Below are 27,506 nucleotides of genomic sequence, written 5' to 3' on the forward strand. Positions count from 1 at the left end.
CTTACTTTTCAGCCAAATATTAAAATTTTCCGTGTCTGACTTATTTAAAGCAATTTAGTTCGATACCTGGTCCAAATTCAATCTGATCCATTGACATTCCTATACATACTCGTACCAAATCAAATGTCAAATATCAGACATAGATAACATAAATATCAAAAACAAGTATTTGAGGTTGACATGCAGAATACACCTAGAAAAACAAAATTGAAAATGCTTGCTTCTTTTTTCTTCATTACTAAAAGCCAGCGTACTTGGACGAGGGCGACATAACATAAATATGAAAAACATGTATTTGTCCGATCTATGTAACTGTTCCATATAACCTCACTATATGTTTACAATTGTTTTCCCCAAAAGATATCTCAAATAAGTTGGCCGTGACATTATGCCAACTAAAGATCACATCATACTCCTAGAGCCGCATGCACACAAGGTGTTGATCAGCCCCCTTACCAACAAGTCAAGCTAAATGAGCTTGACTAAACGAGGTGGGCTAAGTGGTAAATTCCTGACTCAAACTCAGCTTATGTAAGTTTGAATAAACATGTATTATTATATTTTATTTTAAAAAATAATTAGCACCATTTTTTAAATAAAAATGAACCATTTTTTGACACCTCTGATTCTCTCTCTCCCTCTCTTTCACACACACGCACACGCAGGAGCGCACACGCCCTCACGACAAGACTAACACTGGACACGTCGCTTACTCGAAGCGTAGCGTGATGAAAAGAGAACAGAGAAGCGCATCGATCTGTCCTTCAAACTCCTGCCCAATAAGGTCGCGAGAAATGTGATCCGACGGTTCATGTGGACTGAGTGGAGTACCCACGGATCGAGACCTGATCAGACGGCCACAAACGCGGACAGCCCGATATAAAAGCTCTCCGACCACGCGACTCCCATCCATCGCGATTCGAGGGCGTTGGTGTTTTCGTCTGCCGTTCTTGGGTGAGAGGAAAAGGTATCGCCAGAGAGTCGAGGAACGATGTCAGGACGCGGCAAGGGAGGTAAGGGTTTGGGCAAGGGCGGTGCAAAGAGGCACCGCAAGGTCCTGAGGGATAACATCCAGGGCATCACTAAGCCGGCGATCCGGCGACTTGCTCGCCGTGGAGGGGTGAAGCGCATCAGCGGCCTCATCTACGAGGAGACCAGGGGCGTCCTGAAGATCTTCCTGGAGAACGTCATCCGCGACGCTGTGACTTACACGGAGCACGCCCGCCGGAAGACCGTCACCGCCATGGACGTCGTCTATGCTCTCAAGAGGCAGGGTCGCACCCTCTACGGTTTCGGTGGTTGATCGTCTTCATCTTTCCTATGGGAGTCGCTGTCTTCATTATGGGGTGGTGTTTGCGGCCGTCTTCTTGTTTCTCATCCGTGGGGGCGTTGGGGAGATATGCTTTTTTTGTGTATATTGTAGTGAATTGGAAGGGGATGCTTTTCCCTTTCTCTTTTCCCCTTCTCTCGATGTATACATATTGGTGAAAATCTAATGGGGTTTTTTCGTTTCCTCAAATTCTTCGAAGTTCTATTTCACGTTTTCAGCTTCACTGCTTTTAATTTTCAATGTTCCTGGTTTCGATTCAGATTGGCCAGCGGTCTGGTCAGGCATGTAAACTTTGTCCGGCGAACCGATAGGGTGAGGGTTTTGATTCAGAACCAGTTAGCCGATTCGGGAATAGCATTACTTTTGCTCCTGGTTTGAATAAACTAGAAATTTGAATAAGCTAGAAAAAGTGGTCTCCCCCAAATTCATTAAACACGGCATGAATTTCTTTAGGAAGTAGCCGGCGTGTTTTGTGAAGAAATGAACTTGGGTGAATCGGTAGACTGCAATCCAAGATTTGTAAATTGTCATTAAACAGCACCGGTTGGCCAATTGCCCAAGACATGGTCTTCAAAGGATTTCAGGAAACGATTGATGACTTCGTCTTGGCGACCTTCTTCCGGCCGAATTTGTTGGGATGACCATGGAAGATTGTATTACAAATTGCCCTTTGAATGTGTTTAAAACAAGGGCACTCCTTGGTGCCTATCTCCCCCGCAATCCAAAAATCCTTCATTGCAAGGGCACTCTTTGGAATGAGTCAAACACTTCATTTTTTTTTTCCCTCAAAAACTTGCTTTACTTTTAGGAGGATAAAAAGGTTATGCTTTAGTTTAAATTTTTACAGGAATGTTTGTAAATTGAAATTCTAAAAATTTTAAAAAAATTAAATATATACATTTGATGAACTTTGTATGGATACTTGCTCAACAAAAACACGCGTAAACAAAAGTCCTTAATATAATGTTTCTTTTTCATATAATTCAGGCAGTTAAATAAAAAACTGAAGCTTAAGTACATTTTATTGTTTAGCAAATCACGAAAATTATATCCTATTGGCGACGAAAAATGGCTCTTTTCTTTCTAGAAAACAATTTCATCTGTAAATAAATATAAATTCTTTTTTGGGAAATTGACGATTGCAAATGTGACAAAAGAGTCTGATTATTAGAAGAAGAAACAGTGTGTCAAAAGAGAAAAATTTATGATTTGATTTCTATGTAATTAAGTTTTTCAAGGCCAGCTTGAGATCCAAATAAAGAGAACAGTTTTTTTACATAGCTCCATCCTGACCCGACCCGACCCGACCCGACCCGACCCTCCACGGGTTTGAGCGCCTCGCTGGTCGCTACCCCCTGCTAGGTTTCCGTCCCTGGGGGTCCTAAATCTTCACGCCCCGCGTCGGTTCCATTGCCCGTTGTCCTCCTGCGGAGAAGCTAACTCCCCTGCCTTCCGTTCCGCTGGCCGACGCAAGCCACAGGACGGCAGTGCTACGGTCATCCCAACTCCTCGTGAGGGTAAGAACTAAGAACGATCTTACCTTCTCATTATCCGCAGGTGGAACCTTGTTTTTCCGGTCAGGGCATATCCTTCTCCGCACGGCACGGCTCCACCGCTCGCAGCGTCTCTCCACCGTCGCAGCATCGCTGAAACACCGCCGTTCAACCGCTTGCATCGTGGCCCGGAGACATCGTTCTTGCTGTTGGGTTAGGCTATAGCTACAAAGAAGCAAGTCAATAGGAGAGTAGGGTGCGGTGGAAATGGGGCAGCGATTAGTTCCTGGAGTTGGAAGGTTTCATTCTCTATGAAAATCATTGTGGTAGTCGCTTACTTCCCTTATCATTTGAAAATATTATTACAGGGAGGATTTAGTTGCAGGAACTCCGAAGGGACGAGCTCGATTTTGGTGCCTCTTTTTATTGATGGTAGTATCTAGGCCTGTTGTGTGGCGGTACGAGATGGCGTGCAGCCTTCACTTGCAGAAATCTGTACCTTGTGTGCCTTTCGGTTACATGAATTGGAGTTTCGATTCGGATTTTGGGTGGTCTAATGGTGGTGGGAATCAAGGCTTGACCAAGGTGGATGTAGCGGAAAAGGGTAACTCTAGTTGGGGAAGAACTAGAAGAGTTTCCTTGTTAGAATGTCGGCGGGGTCACTATAGGAGAGTTTGCCTCGATCGGGTTAATCCGGCGACCGTAAATGGTCATGAGCCAGTTGTTTCGACAAAGGGAACACGAAAAAAATCACGGGAACCATTTCATTCACCTTCTGACGGACCTTACATCGAGAACGATCAGTCGTCGAATAATGAATTCTTGTGGATGCTGTGCAGAAGTGGAAAAATGGTAGAGGCAGCGAATCTGATAGATATAATGGCGAGGCTCAGCCAGGTTCCCGATTTCTCGACCTGTATATCAGTGATTCGTGGCTTGATAAAGAGCGATAGGATTGATAAATCAAAAAGAGTTCTGAACATCATGGTTTTGTCTGGTGGTATTCCTGATTCAATCACATATAACATGTTAATTGGTGCTTTGTGTCGCAAAGGGCAAATCGGTGCTGCAATTAGTGTTCTAGATGGCATGAGCGCAAGCGGATGCACACCGGATGTTATAGCATACAATGCCATCATGAGGAGCATGTTTGGTATGGGGAAGATTGATCAGGCTATCAGGTTTTGGAAGGATCAGTTGAGAAAAGGCTGCCCTCCTTATATAATTACGTACACTGTGTTCATGGGGCTAGTGTTCCGGCATCGTGGCGTTGAATATGCTCTGGAGGTCTTCGAGGACATGGCTGCTGAAGGTTGCTATCCCGACATCGTAACATACAACTCTCTGATCAACATAGCGTGTAAGGAGGGAAAGTATGAAGATGTGAACTTGATGTTCTTGGATATGTTTGGTAGAGGATTGGTGCCGAATTCTGTAACTTACAACACGTTACTCCATGGTCTGTGCAGAATTGGCAGAAGGGGGGAGGCAGAGCAGATCCTCTCGATCATGAACCAGAGTTCTAATCCTCCTACTGTTGTCTCTTACAATATTTTAATAAATTGTCTGTGCAAGTCTGGTTTCTTGGATCGAGCAGTTGATTTTCTAGAACTAATGGTTTCTGGAGGATGTTGTCCTGATATCATCACTTATAACACTCTTTTGTATGCAATATGCAAGGAAGGCATGGTAGATGAAGCGTTTTCTATACTCCATTTTTTGGGGAATAATGGTTATACTCTTGTTCAGTCTACTTATAATATTGTAATTGACGGTTTGTCGAAGAACGGTAATATGGACAAGGCAATGGAGCTGCTAAGGGAGATGATTAGCTGCAGGATATTTCCTGATGACATCACTTATAATTCATTGATAGCTGGGTTGTGTAAGGCAAACATGGTGGAGTCTGCACTTCGGATGTTGAAGGAAATGACTAGGAGAAAACACAAGCCTAAGATTACGACTTTTAATGCTGTTATTCAAGGCTTATGCAGTGCGAATAAAGTGGATGTTGCAATTGACATCCTCAATATGATGGTCTTGAAACAGTGCAAACCCAACGAGGTCACATATGCCACATTGATCAAGGGATTGGATGCTGTTGGGAAACAGGATGAGGCTATGGAGTTACGTAATAACTTGATTGAGCGCAAGGTTCTTAGGGAAAAAGTGGTGGAAAGATTAATACACGAGAAATGATCATCTGACAGCTTACGTCATGGACCCAATTAGTACCTGAACAATCCTTTGGCAGTTTTATGGACTTCTTTCGGTAAACGTTCAACTGATAAAGCAATACAGGCATACTATGACAAATTCACAGGATAGCAGTCTGTTTTTGAATGGTAGATTTCACTAACTAGGACGACGGTGAAGTCGTATTCAGGAATCAGAAGTGCCAACATTAGCAGGTTTTCCTGTTCCTTCTGATGATGGTTTCAATTTGAGAAGACTATAACCGTAATACATTACATGAATAGAATCTCCATCCGTTTCTGTCTGCAGCCATAACTTGTTGGCTTTTTGCTGTTTAACGAAGGCAATTGACAGTTTTGTAGGTCTAGCTCTGAGAGAGTTTCTTTGTACATGCTTTAACAGTGTTGAACGAGAGATATTTCTTCTTTAGAGGCTTCTTTTTTCATTGATATGATCTGTACGTGTATTACAACATTTGGAATGTAGTCTGCATTAGGCGTTGTGAGTTTCGTAGCTGATGTGGATAAGCCTTTAGGTTTGTAATTCTAAGAAATTTTGAATGTCAGTCTTTCATCACAAGGTGAGATATACGCCTTTTTGCATTGTGCATGAGCTTTGACTTGTTCTTATATTTGGGTACCGTGAATCTTTTATTTCATTTTATTTTTTCCATGCGTAAGAGTCATTTATAACTAGACTTCTATCAGGGGTTGCATGTTGCGAATTTTTTCGCGTTGTTTCCACCACAGATTTTGGAGAAATCCTCGGTTGGCAAAGCACATTATCCTGCTTTTCGTGCATTTGCTGGTGCACATTTTGATACCGTGTAGATGTAGAAGTATTTGTATAATATACTCAAAATATGAGTGACCAGAGATTCTTACTGAAACTTCTGTGTTCCTGGCGTTTCTCTTGGCCAAAGTAACACCACAAACATGCGTCTTTATGCTCCATTTGCTGAAAATTGACATCTGAACCATATTTTGTGGAAAAGTATAAATTTGGACCCCAAAATTTTTGTGGAATGTGTCATGTATGCACAAAAAGTTCACAAGCAAACAATTGGAGTGTTCATTCCTATCCATTCTGTTGTTTCGTTAATGAAACAAAGAACGGGCATGTTTAGTTCTCAAAACATTATATGTACCTTGGATTTTGGTGTGTCCAACTCCCTATATTTCTCTTATCCTTTTTGTTTTCTTCAATCATTCTTCAATCATTCTCTTTAGCTTTTAGGTATACCCTGTGGAGAGAATTATTTTGCTGGTAGGATTGAATTTTCCATACTTTGTCTTTGGACGTTGTTAGTGCAACTATTTTTTCTTCGGTTTTTGGGAGGATTCTGCAATCGTCATCTTTCTTGCGCACTGGACAAAGAAAAATGGATGCAGTTTTTTTTTATGGAAACTGAAAATCGGGATAGAAGTAGTGACAAACCCCAGAAAACGTTGGAAGGAGAGTTTATCCTCCGACATGAAGAATCCAATGGAAGAAAGCAACCGTCGGTCCAGGTTGAAAAAAAAGCGTTCCAAAGCTTGACCAACGAAGTGGTTGGTAGTATCAGGGCTTCCTTATAAAAGAAGAAACCGCAGTGACGTTACCATCAAATGTCGTAGTTCTCAAATTGATCTTCTTTTCCAGAAGTCGCTTCCCCACTTTCTCGTTGCTTCGGGCTTCCCTCTTCAATTTGTTTTTCCTGAAATCCGTCATCTTGTGTCTTATACATTTTTCAGTGTCCGCCTCCCCTTCGTTCACTTCATCCATAACTTCCTGCAGATACTTCATTCATTATTAACCACCCTGACAGGATCCAAGTTGGATAAGGCATCCGTTGGATTTCATTGAAAAACACCAAGGCAGTATCCAGATGACATCCAAAACCAGGTTGAAAACTTGGTTTTCAATTCAAAATCCGGTCCCAATATCAAAACTGAGGGTGGTACATGCTTTGATGACACAAATCCCAGTTCCGAAAAACCGAGTTCCAATAGTTGGCAGCTTATCATAGTAATATTGACAATCAAATCAGTTTAAATTACCTGTTTCCGTTTTCTACTCTTTCAGCAAATTCAGATTCAAGGATCTTAAACTTAGAATATAATTCAGTAACGATGCATTTATGATGGATGATTGTATGCGTCTCCTTTCATTATTAAGGTTCTGTTTTGGAAGGAGGGAAATGGAATGAAAGAAGGGATGAAAAGGAAATGAAAGAAAATGGAGGTAAAAGAATGAGGAGGGAAAGGGAAGAAAAGAGATGATTAAAAGTCAGATTTGGATCGATTGTGGACTAGATTCCGATCCGTCGAAAGCCCAAAAACCAAATTTAGGAATCCGAATGGTTCGTATTAATGTCAGATTCAACCTTTTCCTAAGTCGATTCATCACATTCTATGTGGTTGGATGACGACTTATATTTATACCCTATTTAAAATTGAATTTTTTGATCTTGAATAAACTGCGGCCGATTATTTGAAGGAAGGTGAGTGGTTTCTTTGGCGCATTTCAGGCGTTATACGAGAGTCAAACGAAACTGTATATTGGATCCGAATTTCATTAGTGAGCGGATCCAGAATTGTTTGTAAAGCGGATTGGGAATCCAATATATCCATCCATTGCGGCTGTACAAAATACGCCCGCGACACTTCCTGTCCTGGTGTGAGTAGATACTGTTGTCGTCTGTACGTCTCTCCGTCGCGCTAGAGGAGGTGCTCCGCCCCTCTTCCCACTCACCACTGAGGAACGAAGTCCTCTCCTTTTCTCTTCCTCTCTGTTCCTCCGAGTCGAAGAAGAAGAAGATGCAGGGAGTTCCGGATGGAGGAGATCTCGCTCGTCTCCACGCCACCATGCAAGCTGTCGAAGATGCTTGCAATTCTATTCAGGTTTCATCGTCTTCCTTTTTTGTCATTACTCTCTTTCTTCATTTATTCCTTTTGTGAAGCTGTCTACCGAGTCATCCGCATCAGGACTTGGTGTTGGGATCGTTGTTCTGCATTGAGCGATCCATCGTCGCTATGAAAATTTTCCTATTCGCGTTGATGTTATCGATCCGGTAGATATTTTGTATGTCTGTGTGGTTTCTTGGAAGATTTTGTCTTTCAAGTTTCAGTGTCCAGGGGTTTGTGTGTCTTGTGATCCTTTTTTTTTTTAAAAAAAAAAAATATTATCAGATAGTCTCTTAGAAGAGGTTGTATTCTAAACTTTAGGGTTTAGAAACTTTATGCACAATTCGATGCATGAAGGGTAGACTCTGTGAGGGACTTTTTTGTTATGTTGGTGCTGCTTTCTCATTAGGGATTTAGGTATTTGGTTTGTTATTGATATTTTCTGCTTCAAATAGATGCATTCAAACCCGTCTGCAGCGGAAGCAACACTTGTCTCTCTTCGCCAATCGTCCAAGCCATATCAAACATGTCGGTTCATCCTTGGTAAGTTAAACTTCAGAATGAACTGTTCGAGCTGTTGCATTGTACTTCGCTGAAGTTATGTCCGATTTTGGATCAGATTTGCTGATTTTCACAATGAATTAAAAAGAATGTTTTCTATAGCAGCTCTTCTCTTTCTTGTGTTCACTAACAACCGTACAATATAATATATCAGTATGGTGCGTTTTCTCCTTCTTAAATAGTTTTTTTCGTGGATTATAATTCTAGCCGCGTTGCATTCTCTTGTTTCTTTTGCAATATTATGTCCAATAGCAGACAGCTAGATCAAGACAATGTTTTCGCAAACACGATCCAACGTTCAGTGACTATATTTTGTTGCACTACTTTTTATCACCCTATATGCATTTTGGACCATGTACTTTTTGTCTCTTGCAAACGATTGGCACAAGCTCTCCATCCACCCGGCTAGGTTGTGAGACCTAAGACCTTCGAGGTGAACAGTTCAATACCCAAGGTGCATCTCTCAGCATAAACAGGTAACCTCTTCCCTCAGGGTGGAAAGGGACCATGGTTAGGCCAGTTTTATATATAACCAAATCCATTTCTTTTGTCTCTCTGGGAGTCCAAATCCAACTCCAACTCTGATATAGTTCAAAATTTTGACTATGAAATGGATCCAACAAAATGGTCAATAAAATCGAATTTAAAAATCCATAAGATCCAAAAATAAATCATTTGAAGGAAACATATCTTATAGAATAAATTTGTCTAAAAAGTGAGTTTTCCTTTCCAGAGAATTCTCACCTGGCAAATGCAAAGTTTCAAGCGGCTTCTGCAATTCGGGATGCTGCAATACGGGAATGGGGATTTCTTTCCCTCGAAGAAAAGCAAAGCCTGATCACGTATGATTTCTCTTATCTCTGACTTGGTGAACGAGTTTCCTTTTCTTTTTACTGCTTTTACCATCAGATTGCTGGATATTCATGATTATGAGAAGCTATATGAGTGAGAAACCTTTGATGTGCTAAAAGTGATTTTCTGACTATTCATTAATGTTCTTCTGTTTGTTATTTTCCTCCATTGCAGCTATTGCCTGTGCTTTATTCTGAGGAGTCCAGCCTCGTCGGAGGCCTATGTCCAGGCGAAGGTTTCTGCAGTTGGGGCTCAATTAATGAAGCGTGGATGGTAAGGTTTTTAGGTTAACTTGATTCTCTATGGAATCAAATTTAATGGCCATGCAAGTGGGATTCATGCAGTTTCCAGAAAAAAAACTCAAGGAATCTATTGTAGCAGAAAGATGAAAAGTCAAATTATGGATGTACTAAATAAAAATAAATAAAAGAAAACAAAGAGTGTACTGAAGACTTAAAGTCCATGTACATTCTTTAAATGCCTAACTCTTATTCTTCAAATGACAAAGCAGGAATGGCCTTCCCATTTTCATTCATTTTCTGCAGATAAGTTGATATGTATTTTGCAGAGATCACCTCTCCTCAAACATCCTCCTACATTTTTTCATCATATATAATGCAGCCTCGGATTTCTGTAGCCTTCAAATGATAACGCTTCTTCTGTCACAATTCCTTTTTGACAGTTTTCCTTGCGTTCACTAGCTGCTAGCTTCCATCAGGCATGCTAGAAAGAACAGTTTTTGAGATGAAAACAGCGTTGCTTCGCTGTATGGCAAAGCATACATGTATTTTTTTTTTCTGTGGACCATATCACATCCTCATTTATGTTATGTTTACCATCTTCAGTGTAGCCCAGAGAAGGCTATTTTTCTTTAAAAATTTCAGTATCATTTTGTTCATGTATAGGGTGTTCCTAGGATTTTGTAGTCTTTTCTTTTTAAATTCCCATGCTATTTTGATTGCATGAGTTTTCTGATTATTTGTTTCTCGTGACAGAGCTAAAATCTCCACTAAGTCCATTTGTGTTGTTTTGAAAAGCTTACAATTTTGCCTTCTTGCATCTAAGGAGTATGTTTCCTATGTAGGCTTGAATTCGCTGATGCTGATAAGGAGTCATTTTTGGCTGAGGTAAGAGTAGGCCCCGTAAACCTCTATTTTTGTCCATTTCGATCTGGCCTTGTCACTGTATGCTCTTTCGAGGAAATATTATTCATGAACCATCAGTTTATGTGGTTTTGGAAGCTATTGTTTTACATCTTATGGCATGGCAGAGATTTGTGCAGAGTTTGTTATGAGTTATGACAATCAATCACCATATTTGCATTAATTTCACAGATAGAAATATGACCGTCGCCTCATTTAGCTTCAGAAATCCTACATTGTCTGTGGATGGCAATTGTTTTGTGTAAAAACCTGGTTTTTTAAGCAGTTCTTGAAAGCTGGTTTATGTGTTTGGGGGACAAGACAAAAACAATGTTTTGTGAGAAAAACCTTGGAGGGAGGGGTTGCAGGTTATTCCATTCCCTTGTTGAAAATTCGTTTTGTGAAAACTGGATTGGAGGCAAAACAACACTTTGTATCCAGAACGGCATTCAAGGGTGTCACCCAAACACACCCTTAAGGTATTGTTTGTTTGCATACCCTGATTTGGAGGGGAAAGTTCTCTTGGTAGAGGGTGGAAGAGGGGAAATTTCACCTCATCCTAAAATGAAGTCTGTTTGATGAACTAGAAAAAGTTCATCTAAAGAAGTTTTTGGTTGTTTGATGGCTAAGTGAGACAAGGGGAGACAAAATTCCAAACATTTTCATTTTTTAATTTGTTTTCCACTAATCACACGGTTTTTGTTTTAATAACTTTTAAATTAAATAGAAATTTGAACACTGATGACTGAAGAACATAGAGCGTGAGGAATACAGCTGCACCAAGGATGACAAAAGTGATGACCAGGATAACCCCAAAAATGGGGTAAACTTTTCATTTGTTTAATGGAAGAGAGGAAATCCTTACTATTTCCCCTTCTCTGCTGTATTTCACCCTGCAATCAAACACTACCTAAGGTTTATAATTGATGGCTTCTTCTATTTGGCTCACGAAAAGTAATGTACATCTAACGGATGAAAATTTACCTAGTCTTTTTATGGGAATGACCTTTTGATGTATTTAGTTTCAGTATCTTGAGTGCCTCACTTTATGGTTGAAAAGAGAAACAATTTCAATTCATGGATGTGTAAGTTAGTTGTATAGTTACTATCCTTTTTGTTGAGATGTAAAAATCTTAGGCACCAGATACAGTGTTAGCCTCCACTCATCAAAATTTGCGTAATATAAGAATATTTGTAGAACATTAGAGGGTGTTTATGTATAAAAATATAGTATAAGAATAAAGTTATAGATCAATGCAATTGGTATTTATATCATTGAATGTTGAGGTTGTGATTTTGATGGGTTATTTGTGTGAGTTGGATTCATGTGCATGTCCATCTTACGTAATCAGATTTCCATTGGCATAGACAAGAACAATAAATGCAAAATGTGCTCATTGTAGCATATTTTTGTACTGCAATGGGCTCAAGTTGAGTGCATTTTCTCAGATATTGCGAGATTTGGAAAGTCTTGCAATATTTATGAGAAAAACTAGTAAAACGAAAAAAAGGGAAAACCTCACAAGATTTGAGAATCTCCGCAAAAAACGAAAATCTTGTAATTTTTTCCACAATTTTTGCAAGTTTTTTCTTTTTTTTTTTAAGTATTAGTTTCTTATTTATTTTCTCTAATTTTTACATTTTTTATTTGCTGAGATTTTTCCTGGAATTGTTCCTAGAAAAACAACTTTGTCGAAGAATGCTTGAGAAAGACTTCATTGATATTTTCCTGAGAACGGCATTTATGACAAAGGTCAGGGGAGTTTTTATTTTAGGGCCCACCATTAAAGCAAAAAAGGGCCTGAAGTTTCATATTCAGAAACAGCCTAACTTTTGCTTAACCATCAAATTGGGAGCCTTCTCTTATCATTGCGGCATTGCCCTTCAACTTGGTTGAGTACTGAGTTATGCTGAGCTAAATGACAGTTATCTCTATTTGTTATCTCAATGGTAAAAAACATTCAATTTAAATGGTCAATGGAAAGGGGCAAAAATTTACTTGTTGCAGCGGCTGCATAAGAACTTGTTTCTTTTCCTGCCGTAGATTAGAAGTTCAGTTATGGTTTCTGCCAACTAACGCTAGACTTTTGAATGCAGATAAAGCGAGCTGTTCTTGGTGTTCATGGTTTAGATGTCCAGTATGTCGGGATAAATTTTTTGGAATCGCTGGTATTTGTTCATATGTCTGATTCATGGAAAAGGCCACTTTTCTGCATTAGAGCTGCTTTTTTGCTTTTACTTAAAATTAACAGACTTCTATTTCTAGGTGTCTGAATTTACACCGTCTACATCACCAGCCATGCGGCTGCCTGCAGAGTTCCATGTGAAGTGCCGTGGTTCTCTAGAACTTGGGTATTTGAAGGTTTGAACTCTCTCTCTCTCTCTCTCACACACACACACACACACAAATAAATTGTCAATTCCTTACTCTGCTGTCTGTTACAGGAATTTTACTGTTGGGCTCAAGATGCTGCAGTTGGTGTTGCCAAAGAAGTGGTGGAATCCACTTCACTTGGACCTGAGCATAAAGTTTGTGCTGCAGCATTTCGCCTAATGTTTCAAATTTTAAACTGGGATTTTCAATCTACTAATAATGGTGGAATAGGAAAAATGATGAACACTTTTACTGCTGGAGATGGGCGTTTGTTGCTTAAGAAGTGTGAAAGAGTCATAGTGCAGGTATTATTATATACTATGTAATATGTATCTTTCTTTGTCTATTAAGCAGTTGAGTATCTGTACTAATATATGATTAAATTCCTTTACCTTCTGTATAGCCAGGACCTGTGTGGCATGAAATTCTGCTTTCTCATGGACGTGTTGAGTGGCTTTTGGAGTTTTATAAGATAATGCAGCAAAAGTTTTCATGGGAAAGTAGCTGGATTGATTCTCCACTGGCCGTGTCCAATCGGCAGTTGATTGTCCAACTTTGCTCATTGACTGGAACAATATTTCCATCAGGTATTTCATTCTATATTATGCATAATTTGTTGTCCCAATTATGGGCAGCAAGTTCCTAAACAAATTACAGCTGGAATTAGACCATGAAAGGATTCCTTGCTCATTGCCGTGGATGCATATATGTGTGTGTATCTATTCTGAATTCTGTTTCCTGTATAATTAGAAGTTTTGGTGTTTGTTTTCCTCCTGCAACAACATTTACATGCATCATGAATAGTTTGGGAAATTTCCATTTTGAGACCTGCATTTTGGCCACAATCCTCATTTTTACTTTTATGATATGGGTCCATGGGTTTAACTTTTGCTGGAAACCGTCAGCTAAGGTCCTCAAGTTAAATCATTCATGCAAAAAAGGATTTGTACCTTCTGACATTGTTCTTTGAAATTGAAATCAACAAAATGTGTTTTATATTTTCATTTTTACACCAAAAGGAAGGATGTCATTGTCATTTCTTCAACTTAATTGACCTTTTAACTAGAGCTGCAGCGCAGTGGTAAATGTAGGCCCTTATTTGAGAGTTGTCAGGAAAAGTTTGGCTCATATCAGAAAATCAGCAACATGAGGCCTGTTTTCTGGGTATGGCAAAAAATAAGCTTTAAATGAAAAGATTCCCTAAATAGATCTATGTTACTTGTTATGTTATAAAGTTTATGTTATAAAGTTTATAATCAGATCAACTGATTATCATTTTTGACATCGCAGCTCACATTTTGTTGAGTGTTATTTTACTTAGAGAGACAATTTTGTGCAGACAATGTGGTGTGAGTTTCTTTCTTTATTACATCTCAATGTTAACCAGACACTTCACTTAGTCTATGTGACACAGTTACGCCGGGATGTTTTACGAACACAGTCAAACAAGAGTCAACTACCGTAAATGTTGTAGTGTTTGTCCAATTCATTTGATGACTTGATTGTTTATGTACTATGGCGTCAAGGGTCACCTTGGCTTGCAAGTCGCAATTAGGCTTGCCAGGCTCTCAGGCTTTGCTGATTGCCTAGGCTAGCGGGTTTGAGCCTTTGAGGTGACTTGTCATTTGGAAAGGCCTAAAACAACTTCAATTAGGACCTATGTTGTTGAAGCAATGCCTAGGCATACTCCTGGTCTTTGCTTAGTCGCAATCCTACCTTCATCACCTAAGTCCAGCGCTTAGGCAATCGCAGGTGGGCATGTGGCTAGTCTCATGCCTAGGCATGCATGCGCCTAGTCATAGAAGGTGAAAAGCCATCTCGGGGTTCAGTTAAAGTGTATATAGTAGGCAGTAAATGAACTTAGAACCTGTCAATTTGGTTAATTGCTGATTGTGGAAGCCGAAAAGGAAGTTTCCACTTCAATAAACATGGAAACGGGTTATTTAGATTTTAGAGGTTGTTTAGCAGCAGTAACATTCTGTTACCGTCCAATGAACCCACCCCAAAAAATGAGGTAGATTCATAAAACACTGTTACAAGTGTTTCGTGCATCTACTCTGTTTTTTAGGGGTTCTTGGGATACTAACAATGTGTTACTGTTGCCAAATGACCCCTTAAGGAAGCGGAAGACCCATTTCCATTCATGTGAAGTTTAGTCTCCATAGAAATGGGCAATATAAACTTTACATTTTGTGACAAAACTTGGCTGTTATGGATTGTTGATTGTTGTTACATGACTATAGTCACTATATATTAAATTATAAATATATACATTTATACTTCATAGTATATATCATAGTTGTTTTTCCACATTTTGAACATATATGTTAAGTTATATAACACATTCAGATATAGTCTATAATGTGAATTATGTAATATTTTTATTGTATTACACTGTTGGTAAAATGGTCACCTAATTGCGCCTGGGCGCAACTGCACCTGGCAACATAGCTTAGGACACCTAGGCTTGCCAACGCACTGTATAACTTGGACATTGACAAGCTAAATTTCTGGATTGAAAACTTGACATCATGTACTGAAAGCTTGACTATTTCTGTACTTTTTTGCCAATACATTGTATTGTTTCTGCTCAAATGCTTCTTATAAATAGATAATGATGCTATAGATGATGGTCAAACACAAGAAAAGCACTTACTACAAATGCTCTCCGGAATTATCCAATGGATTGACCCTCCAGATGTTGCTTGTGAAGCTGTTAGACGTGGAAAAAGTGAAAGGTTGTCTGCTAATTATTTCTTCCTCATATGTGTTGAAGTCTTAGTATATGGACATAATGTCTCCCATCTGACTGTATTGTTACTTGATCTAGCGAACTGCTTGATGGTTTTCGTGCACTGCTCGCAATAGCCACCATTACATCTCGCGTGGTGTTTGACAAACTCCTGAAGTCATTACGGTTAGTAAAAGTTTAAAAATTGGCAAGATCTATTCAGCATGGCTTTACATCTCGAGCTGTGGAGCTGCAAGGATAACTCGTAGATGCATCTTGGTTTTGTGGTGCTATTCTAATTGTTCATTGTTTTTCTTTTCCAGACCTTATGGCACACTTACTCTATTATCTGGATTAACTTGTGAAGCTATCAAGGCACGATCTTCTGCCAGTGATGAGGAGGAGACTTGGGGTGTGGAGGCTTTTGATATTCTAATGGACATATGGACTGTCCTATTGGAGGTACTTGTAGGATTCTCTTTGATCTAGATTTTCTTTGGTTTAATTATCTATATGTAGGATAAACAGTTCATTATTCATGCAGTTTGTCTTTCTATTGCACAGAATAATTATTTCTTTGTTTCCTTATGCTATTGATCTATGTGGGATCCATAATTTTTCTCTTCTGTTCACAGCCAACAGAGTTAAGCAAGAATACCCCATTGCCTTTTGGGATAACTGAAGCTGCTGCTGTTTTTGGCACCATTTTGGAATTTGAACTCAAGGGTAATTACTGATTTGCATTATAAGTATCTCTAGTATGTCATCTTATTATTATTTTTTTAATACTTGCCCATGCTGTGGAAGTGATTGAATTATCTGTAATGCTGTTTTATCTGATGCAGCTGCTGCTGATTCTGCATATGATGAAGACGATGGCCATGAGCAGTTTCGAGCTTATATCTTGGGTACTTTCTTGTGCATTCATTTGTTTCCTTGTGCATGTAAAATCACATGTTTGTTGTGTTCTATGACTAATCTCTATGTTCTGATCATTTTGGAGGATCACCAAATAAAGAAGCCATAGAGGGGCTAAATCAGTTTTCGTCTTTTTTTTTTTTTGTATTTTAGCAAGGGACGATAAATTATGCTCCTATGCTCTTATTGGACGTGCAGCAGCTGAAATGACTATTCCTTTGCTTCTGAAGACATTCTCTGAGAGGGTTACCTTGCTTGATCAGGTCTATATTGGTCGGAATTCTCATATAATTTTGTATGTTTTTATTCCCTTGCTTCTGAAGACATTCTCTGAGAGGGTTACCTTGCTTGATCAGGTCTATATTGGTCGGAATTCTCGTATAATTTTGTATGTTTTTTGAAGTAGTAAAAACTTTGTTGGAAGTCAGCTTACTTTGTTGAATTCTTGTTTGAAGTACTATCTCGTATAATATGTGCTGTCTGCTTTAGTCAAATTTTTAGTTGTTTTTTCTCAGGGCCGTGGAAGAACTGATCCTACTCGCATATTGGAAGAGGTTTACTGGCTTTTGCTGATAACTGGACATGTTCTTGCTGATGCAGGAGATGGTGAAACACCATTGGTACATTCTGTAGTTGTCTTTCTTAACAATCTTGTTGATCCTTGTTTAAATCTCAGCATTCCTTTTGCTGAGTACAAGTTGTTCAAATAAAAAGCCTGTCTGATTTTTTGCATGTTCCCCTTAATTAAGCAGTCATCAGTGAAGGCCAACTTATTTAGCTTCTGTATTTCCTTCACTTTGCAAGTTTCTCATCTAGTTCCATTTCAGGGCAGCTTTCTAGGGCTTGCTGTGCAATTCCTTTTCCACGTTGAGAAAACCATAGAAACTAAAATAATGTGATTTATTTTGCTCATGTTTTGGTTTTATGAGAAAGTCATGTTATTTTAGCCTCTTTCAAGTGAGAAGTAAAATTAGTTTGTTTTCTTTAGTTAGATGAAATGGTAATTCATATGGCCTGGTGCCACATGGGATGATGCAGTTTTGTTTGGAATTTCAGTATAATGAAGAAAATGAATATGAAAATTCTTCTATTTCTTGCTTTCCAAATATTACCTCAGGATCATGCTTTTCCATCTGTACTCAACCTCCCATGGTGAGACGATCTAATTTTTGGCAGTATCTGGATCCTGGTGTAAAGAACCAAATTTTGTTTACCTTTTATATGATGGTATTTTAACCTGCATAGGCATTTCCGTCTGTATTTTCTTTTGTAGGTTGCCGTTAATATGTCCCACTGTTCTACCAGATAAGTAATTACCAATGCTTCAATATGTATGATGCAGGTCCCAGAAGCACTTCAAGCACAGTTTTCAGATGTTGCGAATGCAACTCAGCATCCTGTGGTTTTACTTTCTAGGTGATTGATCAAATTCCTTGTTGTTAGTCTCTGCTGCAATTATATGCATATTTGTGATACAAACATGCAAGCTGTATGTATCATTTGCAAGTTTTTCTTTGATACACATCCATCCCCAGCAGACAAGCTGCTTAATATTTGCCAGTAAAATAATTGGCAAGGGGTTTCAGGCTTTGGTGGATAACTTTTGTTGAGCAGCTCTGTTTTAGGTTCTTGCTTTCTCCTCTCTCATGGTCAAAATCCAGGCACATTTTGACAAATTAGTGGGTTCTTTTTGTATGTGTGTTTGTGTACGTGTATTTACATATTTATTGTTATATAATACTGTTAGAAACCAGATAGGGGATCCTGGGTTGGGTCCATTGGACTGACCCATTAACCTCTATAAACAGAGTCGGTAGACCAGAATAGGGGGAGGGGAGAAAATTATTGGGTGTTCCTCTGGGAGGAGAAACCCTAATTTGGAGATTAGGGTTGAGTGTGTGCGTGGAATTTTGGGTTTCCTCTTGTAAGGGCTTCTCAAGGTTAGCAGTGGCTATTGCTAACAAATACATATCTCCACATAAATATTTTTAATATTTTCTTTTTCCTTTTGCTTTTAGTACGTAGGTCTTCAGTGTGTGGGATAACCCGGTGATCCTCCGGGCTCTTTATTGGACATCTGTGACCCTAGCTGCCATTTGTCACGCCTATGGTGGATATCATCTGCCATCACTTGTACGTAGGGCTGCACAAGTCGAGCCAACTCGGGCTCGACTCGAACTCGCTCGCAAAAGCTCGGCTCGAGCTCGACTCATTTATAAACGAGTCGAGTTCGAGCTGAAAGTGAAACTCGAATCAATAAATGAGTCGAGTTCGAATTGCAAGAACTCCACTCGTTTAAGCTCGACTCGACTTGTTATATTAAATCAATTAGCTGAAAGTTAAACTCGTTTTTAAATTTTTTAATTTCCCTCTCTTCACCCACTCAGCCACGTTTCTCTTTCCTCACTACTCATTGATTTTTCCTTCCCTTTTTCTCATTTCCCAACACGCTTCCTTCTCCCCACATCGTCATTTCCCTTTTTCTCTTTTCCCAACACACCCTTTTTTCTCCTTTTCTCCTCCCCACGTCGTCATTTCCTTCCCTTTTTCTCTTTTCCCAATATGCTGCCGTTCTTCCTCCCCACATTGTCCCATGCATAGCCCTTGATTGTAGCGAAAAAGGAAGGCATTATCGGGTTTAAACGAGCCGCTCGAGCCAAGCTCGAGCTCGGAGACAGTCACTCGAGTCGAGCTCGAGCTGACTAAACAAGAGCCTAGCCGAGCTCGAGCCGGCCGAGCTCGAGCCGGCCGAGCTCAAGCTCGACTCGGCTTGTGTGCAGCCCTACTTGTACGAGATGCAGGCTGACATTGTAATACTTTATGATACATGTGGTCAATTACGATATGACAGAGAAGATAGCTAAAGAGATTTTAATTTTTCAAGAAACCCTATATTATTATCGTTCTTTTTAGGTGATACCTTCATGTCTTAGACACTTATCTCATTTCTTTCCTTTTTGATTTTTGACCTACCAAGACAAGTTAACAAACGAACAAAATTTGGTGGATAGTAGTTCCAAAGGCCCTCAACCTGTGGTTCTCATGTTTCTAATATAAGAATGGAAGTGTGTTACAGAATTGAAAGGAAGAATGGCACGAGAATGGACTTCTATTTTTTAATATTTTTGGTAATGTTTTAGTGGTTTATTATCACAATCTTACAAGAGTGTCTATTAGTGATTCATACGAACTAAATTGCACTTGAATACATGATGTTATCATGTTAGGCATATGTTGGTGTGTGCATGTAGAGCTTATATTTGCAATAATTTATGATTTCTGATCCATCTATCCTTTTGTTTTTCATTTTGTTTCATAGCTCAATCCTAAGATTTGCTGACCGTTGCTTAGATCCAGAAATGCGAGCTTCATTTTTTAGCCCAAGATTGATGGAGGTAATTTATTTCTTTTCTGTTAATGGTATTTATTCAGCTCTGTTGCCTCATGGATCAAACGAACATTATATGTTCAGACTCCAGAGTGACATGCATGTCCATCCATAACGTCCATAGAAGAATGGAAGGCACCATTTGGACTTTGTTGAATTTCTTCTCTTCATTGTTGCATTTACGTACAAAAGTATATTTAATTCTTATTGAAATAATTTCACTTTAAAACCATCTGGGCTCTTGGAATGTTAGTTTGTTGTTAGTTAAATGCCTCTTATTAATGTGAAGTTGAAATTCGTGCGTACTCAATCCTTTTATTGACGGAGCCTCTTCTGAGGGTAACATGAGGATGAAGTGATGTAAGTTCTTCTGATTCCATTACCCGTCAAGTGTTGGTGGGAAACTGTTACATATTGGATGTGGGATCATGGATCGGGTCCATTGGACTGACCCGATAACCTCCACTTCTTAAATAGGGTCGGTAGGCCTGATCAATGTTCATGGTAGCTTTTGGAGTCTCTTACCTATGTGAAGAAGAAGCCCTAATCTGGGATTAGGGTGTGTGTGTGCATGCGTCATCTTAGGGTTTTCTTGTAAGGGGCTGCGCTTGTTAGTGGTGGCTAACAGACACATCTTCAGATTTTAAAGTTTCAATCCCTTGAGCAATTGCAGGATATACTCTCATCAAATACATTTTGCTCAGTTTCTTTAATGTTTGGTGCCAAAGTGGAAGAGCAAAATTTTGCTACTTTAGAAATAGGTCATTGAGCTGCATGGACTCTTCAGATGATTATGTTTAAAGTTACAGCATTTCTTCTGGATGATGCAATAAGTTCAGCATAACAGAATTGTCATTTACTCATTTGTTTGATACAGATTCTCTATATGTTTTATCAGAGTGATAGTGTTTGAGGTTGCTGGATAAATATATGTCATATATCCCACCATTCTGAAATGACTATGCACAAGAGGCTGAAGCTGACACCTCCATGTGTCTGTTGTTACCTACGCTGGAGATTTGGTAACCAGGTGTATTTCAGGATATGGATTGCTGTTTCCCATTCGTGTGACAATACACATTGTGCTCAGTATATTGTGTGATCATATCCTGTATGTGGAAAATGGAAATACAACTTTTTTTTTTTATTTCTTGCTAGTTTAATTTTGCCTGAAGGAACCAGGAGAATTCACATCCATGCTTTCACAGCTACTTTTGTTAATCATAGTGGAACTCAAAAATGAGTCTTCATATCATTCTGCTTATAGGACTCTTGATGTCTACCTAGTGTATTCTGCTGTTACTGGGAATATAAAATTATCTTTATAGATTTTTCTTTTTCTTTGAAAAAAATTTCCTCTTTGGTTAGCAAGGTGCAATCCTTTTACATCTTTCTATTGCTATTCTGCAACTCTAAAGCGATCTAGGTAGGTTCATTTTTTATTGTTCCTGATGTAATTTTAATGCAGGCAGTAATATGGTTTCTTGCAAGATGGGCTGCTACATACTTAATGCCGCTTGATAGTGGGAAAGGTTATTCCTCCATGCTTGGTGTGGAAGGTCAAAAGTTGCACTCTGTGCTTCCTTCTAGAGAGATTCTAATGAGCTTTTGTGGAGAGAAAAATGAAGGAAGAACAGTCCTTGATAACATAATCCGTATCGCTATCACAACACTTATTTACTGGACCGGAGAAAAGAACCTTCAGGTAGATTCTGGATAAATATGGGAAATCAATTTGTCTTTGGTTCTTTCTTGTTTGTCATATATGTGATTTGAGTTTGAACCCCTGATATCTGTTACATGCGTGGTTAGGATTGGCAAGGACTGATATATGGTGCACCTCCTTTCTTTCTGTCTTTCCATTTGCTTATGTTTATGATGGAAGTGAAATTAGAATTGTTGTTTACAAAGGCTTGTTATGGTGGTCCAATTTTTGCTGACATAGCCCACATGTTCTTGTTTCTGTTTTTTGTTGCTGTTGCTGCTAATTTTCTACTGTCATTTTCCTTTTCCTTTTAATTTACTGCTATTCCTATCAATTGCTGATGAGATGGTGGTCAATGTGGTCATGACAAGACTGTTTTTATCTCTGTGATCTTCATCTTATTAATGATCGCTTTGGATTATTTAGAGATAGCAGGTTGTTGGTGGTGTTCATAACTGGTCAGGCCCAGTGGGTGCTGTAAGGATGTTACTTAGATATCAATCAAGTTCTTGAATAAGGAAAATTTGATAGGACTTATTGCCAGAACATCCATTCTCAAGAACTTATTGTGCTCTTTTTACCAAGTGTAGAATATGGGATGATTCTTTATCACCAAAGATCTTATCTATCAAGTCCTTGGATAGTCAATATGTATTTCACTTAGGCAGAATTCTTTCTGATCTCTTCTTTCTTTTGTTGTGCCCACACATATGTAAGACTCTTTAGTAAAGCCCTATGTGTTTTGGATTTGGATTTCAATCCCAAGAAAAACCCTCTCCAGTCTGTTGAATCAACCTAGCTCTCCATCCCTACTTGTTTGAGAACCGAGTTTCCTTATATATATGACACATGAATGGATGATGGGGATATGCAATGAATAACTGAAAGTATCTGCCAATGTTAACAGCTTGCTATTACCTTTTTCTTTGCAGAGAATATGTTTCATCTTATTATCATGTTTACAAAGTATGATGGAAGTGGTTAAAAAGTCAATCTTTGGTGCCGTCAGGCAATATAAGGGCAAAGAATAAATGGATTAGGGCTTCAGACGGTAGGCTGAATGTAACAACCAGGTAGAGTAAAATGGGGGCACCAAATTGACCAATTTAAGAATTAGCTTATAATTTTTGGCTGATTGAACATGAGATATAGAAGAACCCACTTTGCTTGGACAGAGGCAGTGGGAACTAGCACAGCCCTGCCCCCCTTGAAATTGTCAAAAGTTGAACTATATCCATAACTTTCTTACAAAAATATTTTTTAGCACATCTGTGGAATTTCAAGTGAAATTGGTCTCCCGAATTGAAGACTTGGCTCTTCCTCTCCCAGTAAAGTACAAATAAACCTGAGAGTATCTATTTTTGATGACTATGTTTTATCTCATTATTAGCTTGTAGCTATGTCAGCGGCTGTATAGTCATGTCAGCAGCTACATAATCATTTAGACAAGATCACTGTAATATAACCAGCAATTTGGCCTGTATGGACAGTTTATGCTCTGTCTAGGTCTTATCTCATGCTCTTGGTGAAGTTAACACTACTTTTAAAATCACAAAGTTTTTTTGTAGGATAACGTTGATTGCTCTTGAGGAAATTTTGTCCAAATTAGTTATGAGGCCCGTGAATCAACTTTTTTCTAGTATTTTATCATCATGAATCACCCATCTTTTATTTGTCTATCCAAAAAAGGGAGTAATGGGTAATCACGTATATCTGTTAGCTGTATGTGCTGTCATTGTCCCTTCAATCTTCTGACCATTAGCTTCATGTTTTCACTTTTCACCTTTTAGCAGTTTAATACATAAAGTTCTTTGCATCACCTTGCTTATGCACATATTTTCCATTTGGGAGGACAATTTGGGTAGATTTTAGCTTGGTTCATGACATCAGGATTCTCAGAAATTGTTTCTATGAGATAGGTGTTTGCATACTTGGAAAATGTGAGATTCAAAATGTTAGTGCATTTTACTATTTAATTTTTTGTGCTTGCAGGAGCTCACTTGTTTCCAACTTCTACCTACTCTGGTCAGTCGACGGAATATCTGCTCTCACCTTGTCACACTGGTAAGTTTGATGCAGCATCATATTATTGTGGTCAAAATTCATCTTGGCTCATGTAGTGTTTTGTGCAGGAGTCATGGCATGAACTAGCAAATTCTTTTGTATCTAATAGGATGTTGTTCTCAATGGCTGGCCCTCTTCAAGTGAGTGTTATACAAGTTCTGTTGTGAAGATTAGTTCCTGTAGGATTTTGTTATTTATGACTGTTGTGCAGCGATCTCTTGCAGATGCATTATGCCGGTCTGCTTGTGGGTTGAGCACCATGGAGGCGGCTAACCAGTGAGTTAATTTTGTTTGACTTGTTTGTTGCTTAGTGAGCATGATTGCCGACTTTAAACCTAGTAACTTTTATTTCCAGGTATGTGAGAGATCTCATGGGGCCAGTTACATCATATCTAGTTGATATATCTACCAAGAATGAACTGAAAGATGTTGCTCAGAAAGCAGATGCTATTTTTATGGTGAGGTGGAAATTCATGGTTGCAACTGTCAAATTGAATTGTCATTTCCTTTGAATGCAGAACTTCTCCTAGTAAGATGAATAGCCATTTTACTCGGCGTGATTTGCTGTAGGTCAGTTGCTTGTTGGAGCGTTTGAGAGGAGCAGCTAGAGCTACCCAGCCTCGTACTCAAAGAGCTATATTTGACATGGGCCTTTCTGTCATGACCCCTCTACTGACTCTTTTAGAAGTTTACAAGAATCAGGTACTAATTTCTCCTTTTTATGTCGTTTCTGGTACTTGTTAGAGCTTTGTTCAGACTAGCTCGGTATGGGACTTTGTCCAGATCAAATAACTGATTCCATTTCGTGGGTTTAGTCTGCAGTGATCTACATCTTGCTTAAATTTGTGGTGGACTTGGTTGATGGGCAAGTGGTCTTTCTAGAACCTAGTGATACAGCTGTTCTTTTTAGCTTCTGTGTGCGGTTACTCCAGATCTATTCTTCTCATAACATTGGCAAGGTAAAATTGATATGTTTGTCCATCAGTTCATCCTCCTATCTTCCATGCCATTGTTAAACTCTTTTCTTTTTTCCTCAAGTAATCTTTCTTTTTTATGAGAATCTATGTGACTTTATATAAAAAATGCATGTTTATTAACTCGAACCAAGATTAATTGTTGTATGTGAAGTCTTCATGTTGAATGTTGTCCCGAATTCACTCTAGTTCAATTTTACATTGATTATCTATTTCAAAGAAAGCCATGATTTTAAGTTCCCAGCTTTTTGAAAGGTAGAACCATGGTAACCGTGGCAGAGTTAAAGTACTGAGAACACTATATATATCATGGCTTGCCTTATAAACCTGTACGACCAAAACTGTTTCCACTATAACCATGCTTTTTCCTTTTTTTTTGGTCCCTTATCAATTCTTGAAATAGTTGATTATATTCTTTTAGTCAAGGCCTTACAGATATTTGTTCTTTAAGGTTCTTTCTTGTCTGTCATTGTCATGATTCTTCACTCTCCACACGGAGGCAATTTAGGATTCTATTTTTCTTCTTGCCCTGCTATGTTTCTAATTTTTATTTTACCCAAAAAATTCATTACCTGACTTGTTAGACTATTATAATGTGGTTAGGAAGCATAAATTTTCTAAAGAGATCTGCATCTGTCTTGAAAATCCCATCAATGTTTGCTTTTCCTTGACTGTCCCAAGGTTTTATTGCTAGTAATAGCTGGTATGTGGTGTCAAACAGTTCTGACTATTGTTCATTTTAGATATCATTGGGCTCTTCTAGCAGTTTGCTTGGGGAGGCCAAGACTGAGAAGTACAAGGACTTGCGTGCTCTGCTTCAGCTGTTGACAAACTTATGTTCCAAGGACCTGGTATTTCTCACTTGATACTACTGCTCTTCAAAATTAATAGCGATGGGATTGAGCAATAATGATTACTGTTATGCAGGTTGATTTTTCTTCATCTGGAGAAGTAGAAAGCCCAAATGTTGCTCAGGTAGCCACGGCCTGACTTTGTTATTTATGTTTTTTCATATTAAGGGAACTCACAGTCACATTAATGGGCAGGTTGTTTATTTAGGCTTGCATATTGTCACTCCACTCATATCTATGGACCTTCTGAAATATCCCAAACTTTGTCGGCAGGTTGTATTTCCTTGCTGAATCTCTGTTTTCACATATATTATCTAGTACTCAAAAGTTCTTGATTGCAGTATTTTTCTCTCCTGTCACATATGTTGGAGGTGTACCCTGAGAAGGTTGCCCAGTTGAATCCTGATGCCTTTGGACATATTGTTGCATCTCTTGACTTTGGCATTCACCAGCAGGTAGGGCTCAACTTTATTTACATAGAGCATGTTGGGCAATGCAATTAACAATGATGGAAAATCTTTTTACTGGAATCTGGTGGTTGTTTTAGCCTATGATGTTTGAAATGTGAATCCTTGGCCCACCTTGTTCGGATGCTTTTATTGTTGTTAAGTGTCTTGTTCACTCTTCTAAAAGAAGAAAATTACAAAAATTGCACTCGTGTATTTGTAGGACATTGAGGTTGTAAACATGAGTCTGACAGCGGTTAGTGCGCTTGCTACTTATCACTACAAGGAGAGATGTTTGGGAAAAGAGGGCTTGGGCTTGCACGCTGCAGGCTATGAGGATGCAAATGGGAAACATAAAGAAGGCATTTTGGCAAGCTTTCTGCGCTCTTTGCTGCTGCTACTCCTTTTTGAGGATTACAGGTTAGTACATACTACTCTCTGCAATTTGTTAATGTGGTTGTGCTACTTAATAACAACCTTTTGCTTTTTTCAGTGTTGAACTTGTTGGCTCAGCAGCAGATGCTCTCCTTCCATTGATTGTTTGTGACCCTGTTTTATACCAGGTAAGCTTTAGCATGATTTATGCACCCGTCTTACTGGCTTGGGCTCTCTGTTTCCTCCCCTGTTCCATTAATTAAACGGCAAAAGGTTATTAGCAGTACAATGCCTCTTGTGCTTTTCCGATGATCACCTTAAGCATTCCTTGAATTTATATGTTAGAAAGAAAAAAGAAAAAGAAAAAGAAAAGCTCCTCTAAAGCTCATCAATCAGCCCAATATGACAAGTCAGTCTATCTGGTTGAGACTTGAGAGGCCAGCTGCTGGAAGTCCAGTGAAATCTAGATACGGAAATTAGCTTGGTCCATTCAGTATTGTTAAGGTGTCAATTTTTACTCTGCATTATTTGGTCATGCAATAAGTTTCTGGTTATGTGCCTTTTCCAGAGACTCGCCCATGAACTTATAGAAAGCCAAACAGATCTATTGCTAAGGTCAAGACTTGTAGCAGCTTTACAGAATCTGACAAGTTCAAACCAGCTAGTGCTGTCCCTCGATCGTGCAAACAGACAGAAATTCAGAAAAAATCTCCATTATTTCTTGACAGAAGTTCGTGGATTTCTGCGGACCATCTGAAGGTAAAGAGGTTGCTTGGAATTTCTTTAGTTGCATTTGTAAGTTACTTAGGCTTGTGAATAGAATGAGTTTGAGCATTATAGGCTTGATCAAGTGTGGTCATTATGTTCATCTTATGTATCTGCAATTTTTTTTTTCTTCCATTCTTTTGGGGTTGATCTATGTAAAGGGAGCTCTGGTAGATAGATTGGACGACATTGTTCAATTCATCAATGGTGAAAGGGAAAGATTAGAAAAAAAAAAAAAACAAGTCATTTGTCATTTTGTGCCTTGACATCCGGACTCCCATCTGCGTGCGTGCTTAGAAATTGACTACCTATGGTAACCATAACTTCACGTGTCATTTAAAAAAGTTCTATTTTTATTGGAAAAAAAATTCTGCTTAAAAATAACAACCAGAATGATTAGAAAAAGCAAAAGGAGAATGAGTGAATTCGTTAAATTTCTTCCTTAGATATGGCTTA

General features: G+C 38.8%; 3 protein-coding genes across 14 annotated transcripts; all 3 read left to right on the forward strand.

The window, feature by feature from the left end:
* The first annotated feature begins 898 nt into the window (after positions 1 to 898).
* LOC116265711 (histone H4) lies at positions 899 to 1,513 on the forward strand. Its single transcript, XM_031646528.2, has one exon. The coding sequence runs from the start codon at positions 992 to 994 to the stop codon at positions 1,301 to 1,303; it is 312 nt and encodes a 103-aa protein (XP_031502388.1). The 5' UTR covers positions 899 to 991; the 3' UTR covers positions 1,304 to 1,513.
* A 1,198-nt stretch (positions 1,514 to 2,711) lies between these two features.
* Positions 2,712 to 5,528, forward strand: LOC116265710 (pentatricopeptide repeat-containing protein At1g08610-like). The gene has a single exon (XM_031646527.2). The coding sequence runs from the start codon at positions 3,253 to 3,255 to the stop codon at positions 5,020 to 5,022; it is 1,770 nt and encodes a 589-aa protein (XP_031502387.1). The 5' UTR covers positions 2,712 to 3,252; the 3' UTR covers positions 5,023 to 5,528.
* A 2,134-nt stretch (positions 5,529 to 7,662) lies between these two features.
* On the forward strand, positions 7,663 to 27,303 carry LOC116265754 (uncharacterized). 12 transcript variants are annotated; one of them, XM_031646621.2, is made up of 32 exons: positions 7,663 to 7,901; positions 8,360 to 8,447; positions 9,199 to 9,307; positions 9,492 to 9,590; positions 10,402 to 10,444; positions 12,557 to 12,628; positions 12,726 to 12,821; positions 12,905 to 13,138; positions 13,237 to 13,420; positions 15,445 to 15,571; positions 15,664 to 15,750; positions 15,888 to 16,026; positions 16,200 to 16,290; positions 16,410 to 16,472; positions 16,636 to 16,745; positions 16,998 to 17,102; positions 17,825 to 17,898; positions 19,802 to 19,877; positions 21,339 to 21,575; positions 23,568 to 23,639; positions 23,708 to 23,779; positions 23,851 to 23,915; positions 23,995 to 24,102; positions 24,215 to 24,341; positions 24,455 to 24,598; positions 25,357 to 25,464; positions 25,541 to 25,588; positions 25,660 to 25,737; positions 25,806 to 25,919; positions 26,134 to 26,330; positions 26,404 to 26,473; positions 26,854 to 27,303. In XM_031646621.2, the coding sequence occupies exons 1-32, from the start codon at positions 7,818 to 7,820 to the stop codon at positions 27,040 to 27,042; spliced, it is 3,510 nt and encodes a 1,169-aa protein (XP_031502481.1). In that variant the 5' UTR covers positions 7,663 to 7,817; the 3' UTR covers positions 27,043 to 27,303. The 12 variants fall into 12 exon arrangements, 5 of the variants coding, with proteins under 5 accessions (XP_031502481.1, XP_031502480.1, XP_031502482.1 ...); XM_031646620.2 differs by having other exon boundaries at positions 23,995 to 24,097; positions 24,210 to 24,341; XM_031646622.2 differs by having other exon boundaries at positions 15,460 to 15,571; positions 23,995 to 24,097; positions 24,210 to 24,341.
* Positions 27,304 to 27,506: the final 203 nt, after the last annotated feature.

This window comes from Nymphaea colorata, chromosome 12, assembly GCF_008831285.2.
Source record: "Nymphaea colorata isolate Beijing-Zhang1983 chromosome 12, ASM883128v2, whole genome shotgun sequence".
Taxonomy (NCBI): domain Eukaryota; kingdom Viridiplantae; phylum Streptophyta; class Magnoliopsida; order Nymphaeales; family Nymphaeaceae; genus Nymphaea; species Nymphaea colorata.

Coding starts and splice junctions, on each gene's coding strand:
- LOC116265711 (XM_031646528.2), top strand. CDS start 992: ATGTCAGGACGCGGCAAGGGAGGTAAGGGTTTGGGCAAGGGCGGTGCA.
- LOC116265710 (XM_031646527.2), top strand. CDS start 3,253: ATGGTAGTATCTAGGCCTGTTGTGTGGCGGTACGAGATGGCGTGCAGC.
- LOC116265754 (XM_031646621.2), top strand. CDS start 7,818: ATGCAGGGAGTTCCGGATGGAGGAGATCTCGCTCGTCTCCACGCCACC. Junction 10,445..12,556: donor AGGAGTCATTTTTGGCTGAG/GTAAGAGTAGGC, acceptor TTTTGAATGCAG/ATAAAGCGAGCTGTTCTTGG. Junction 19,878..21,338: donor TTAGCCCAAGATTGATGGAG/GTAATTTATTTC, acceptor ATTTTAATGCAG/GCAGTAATATGGTTTCTTGC.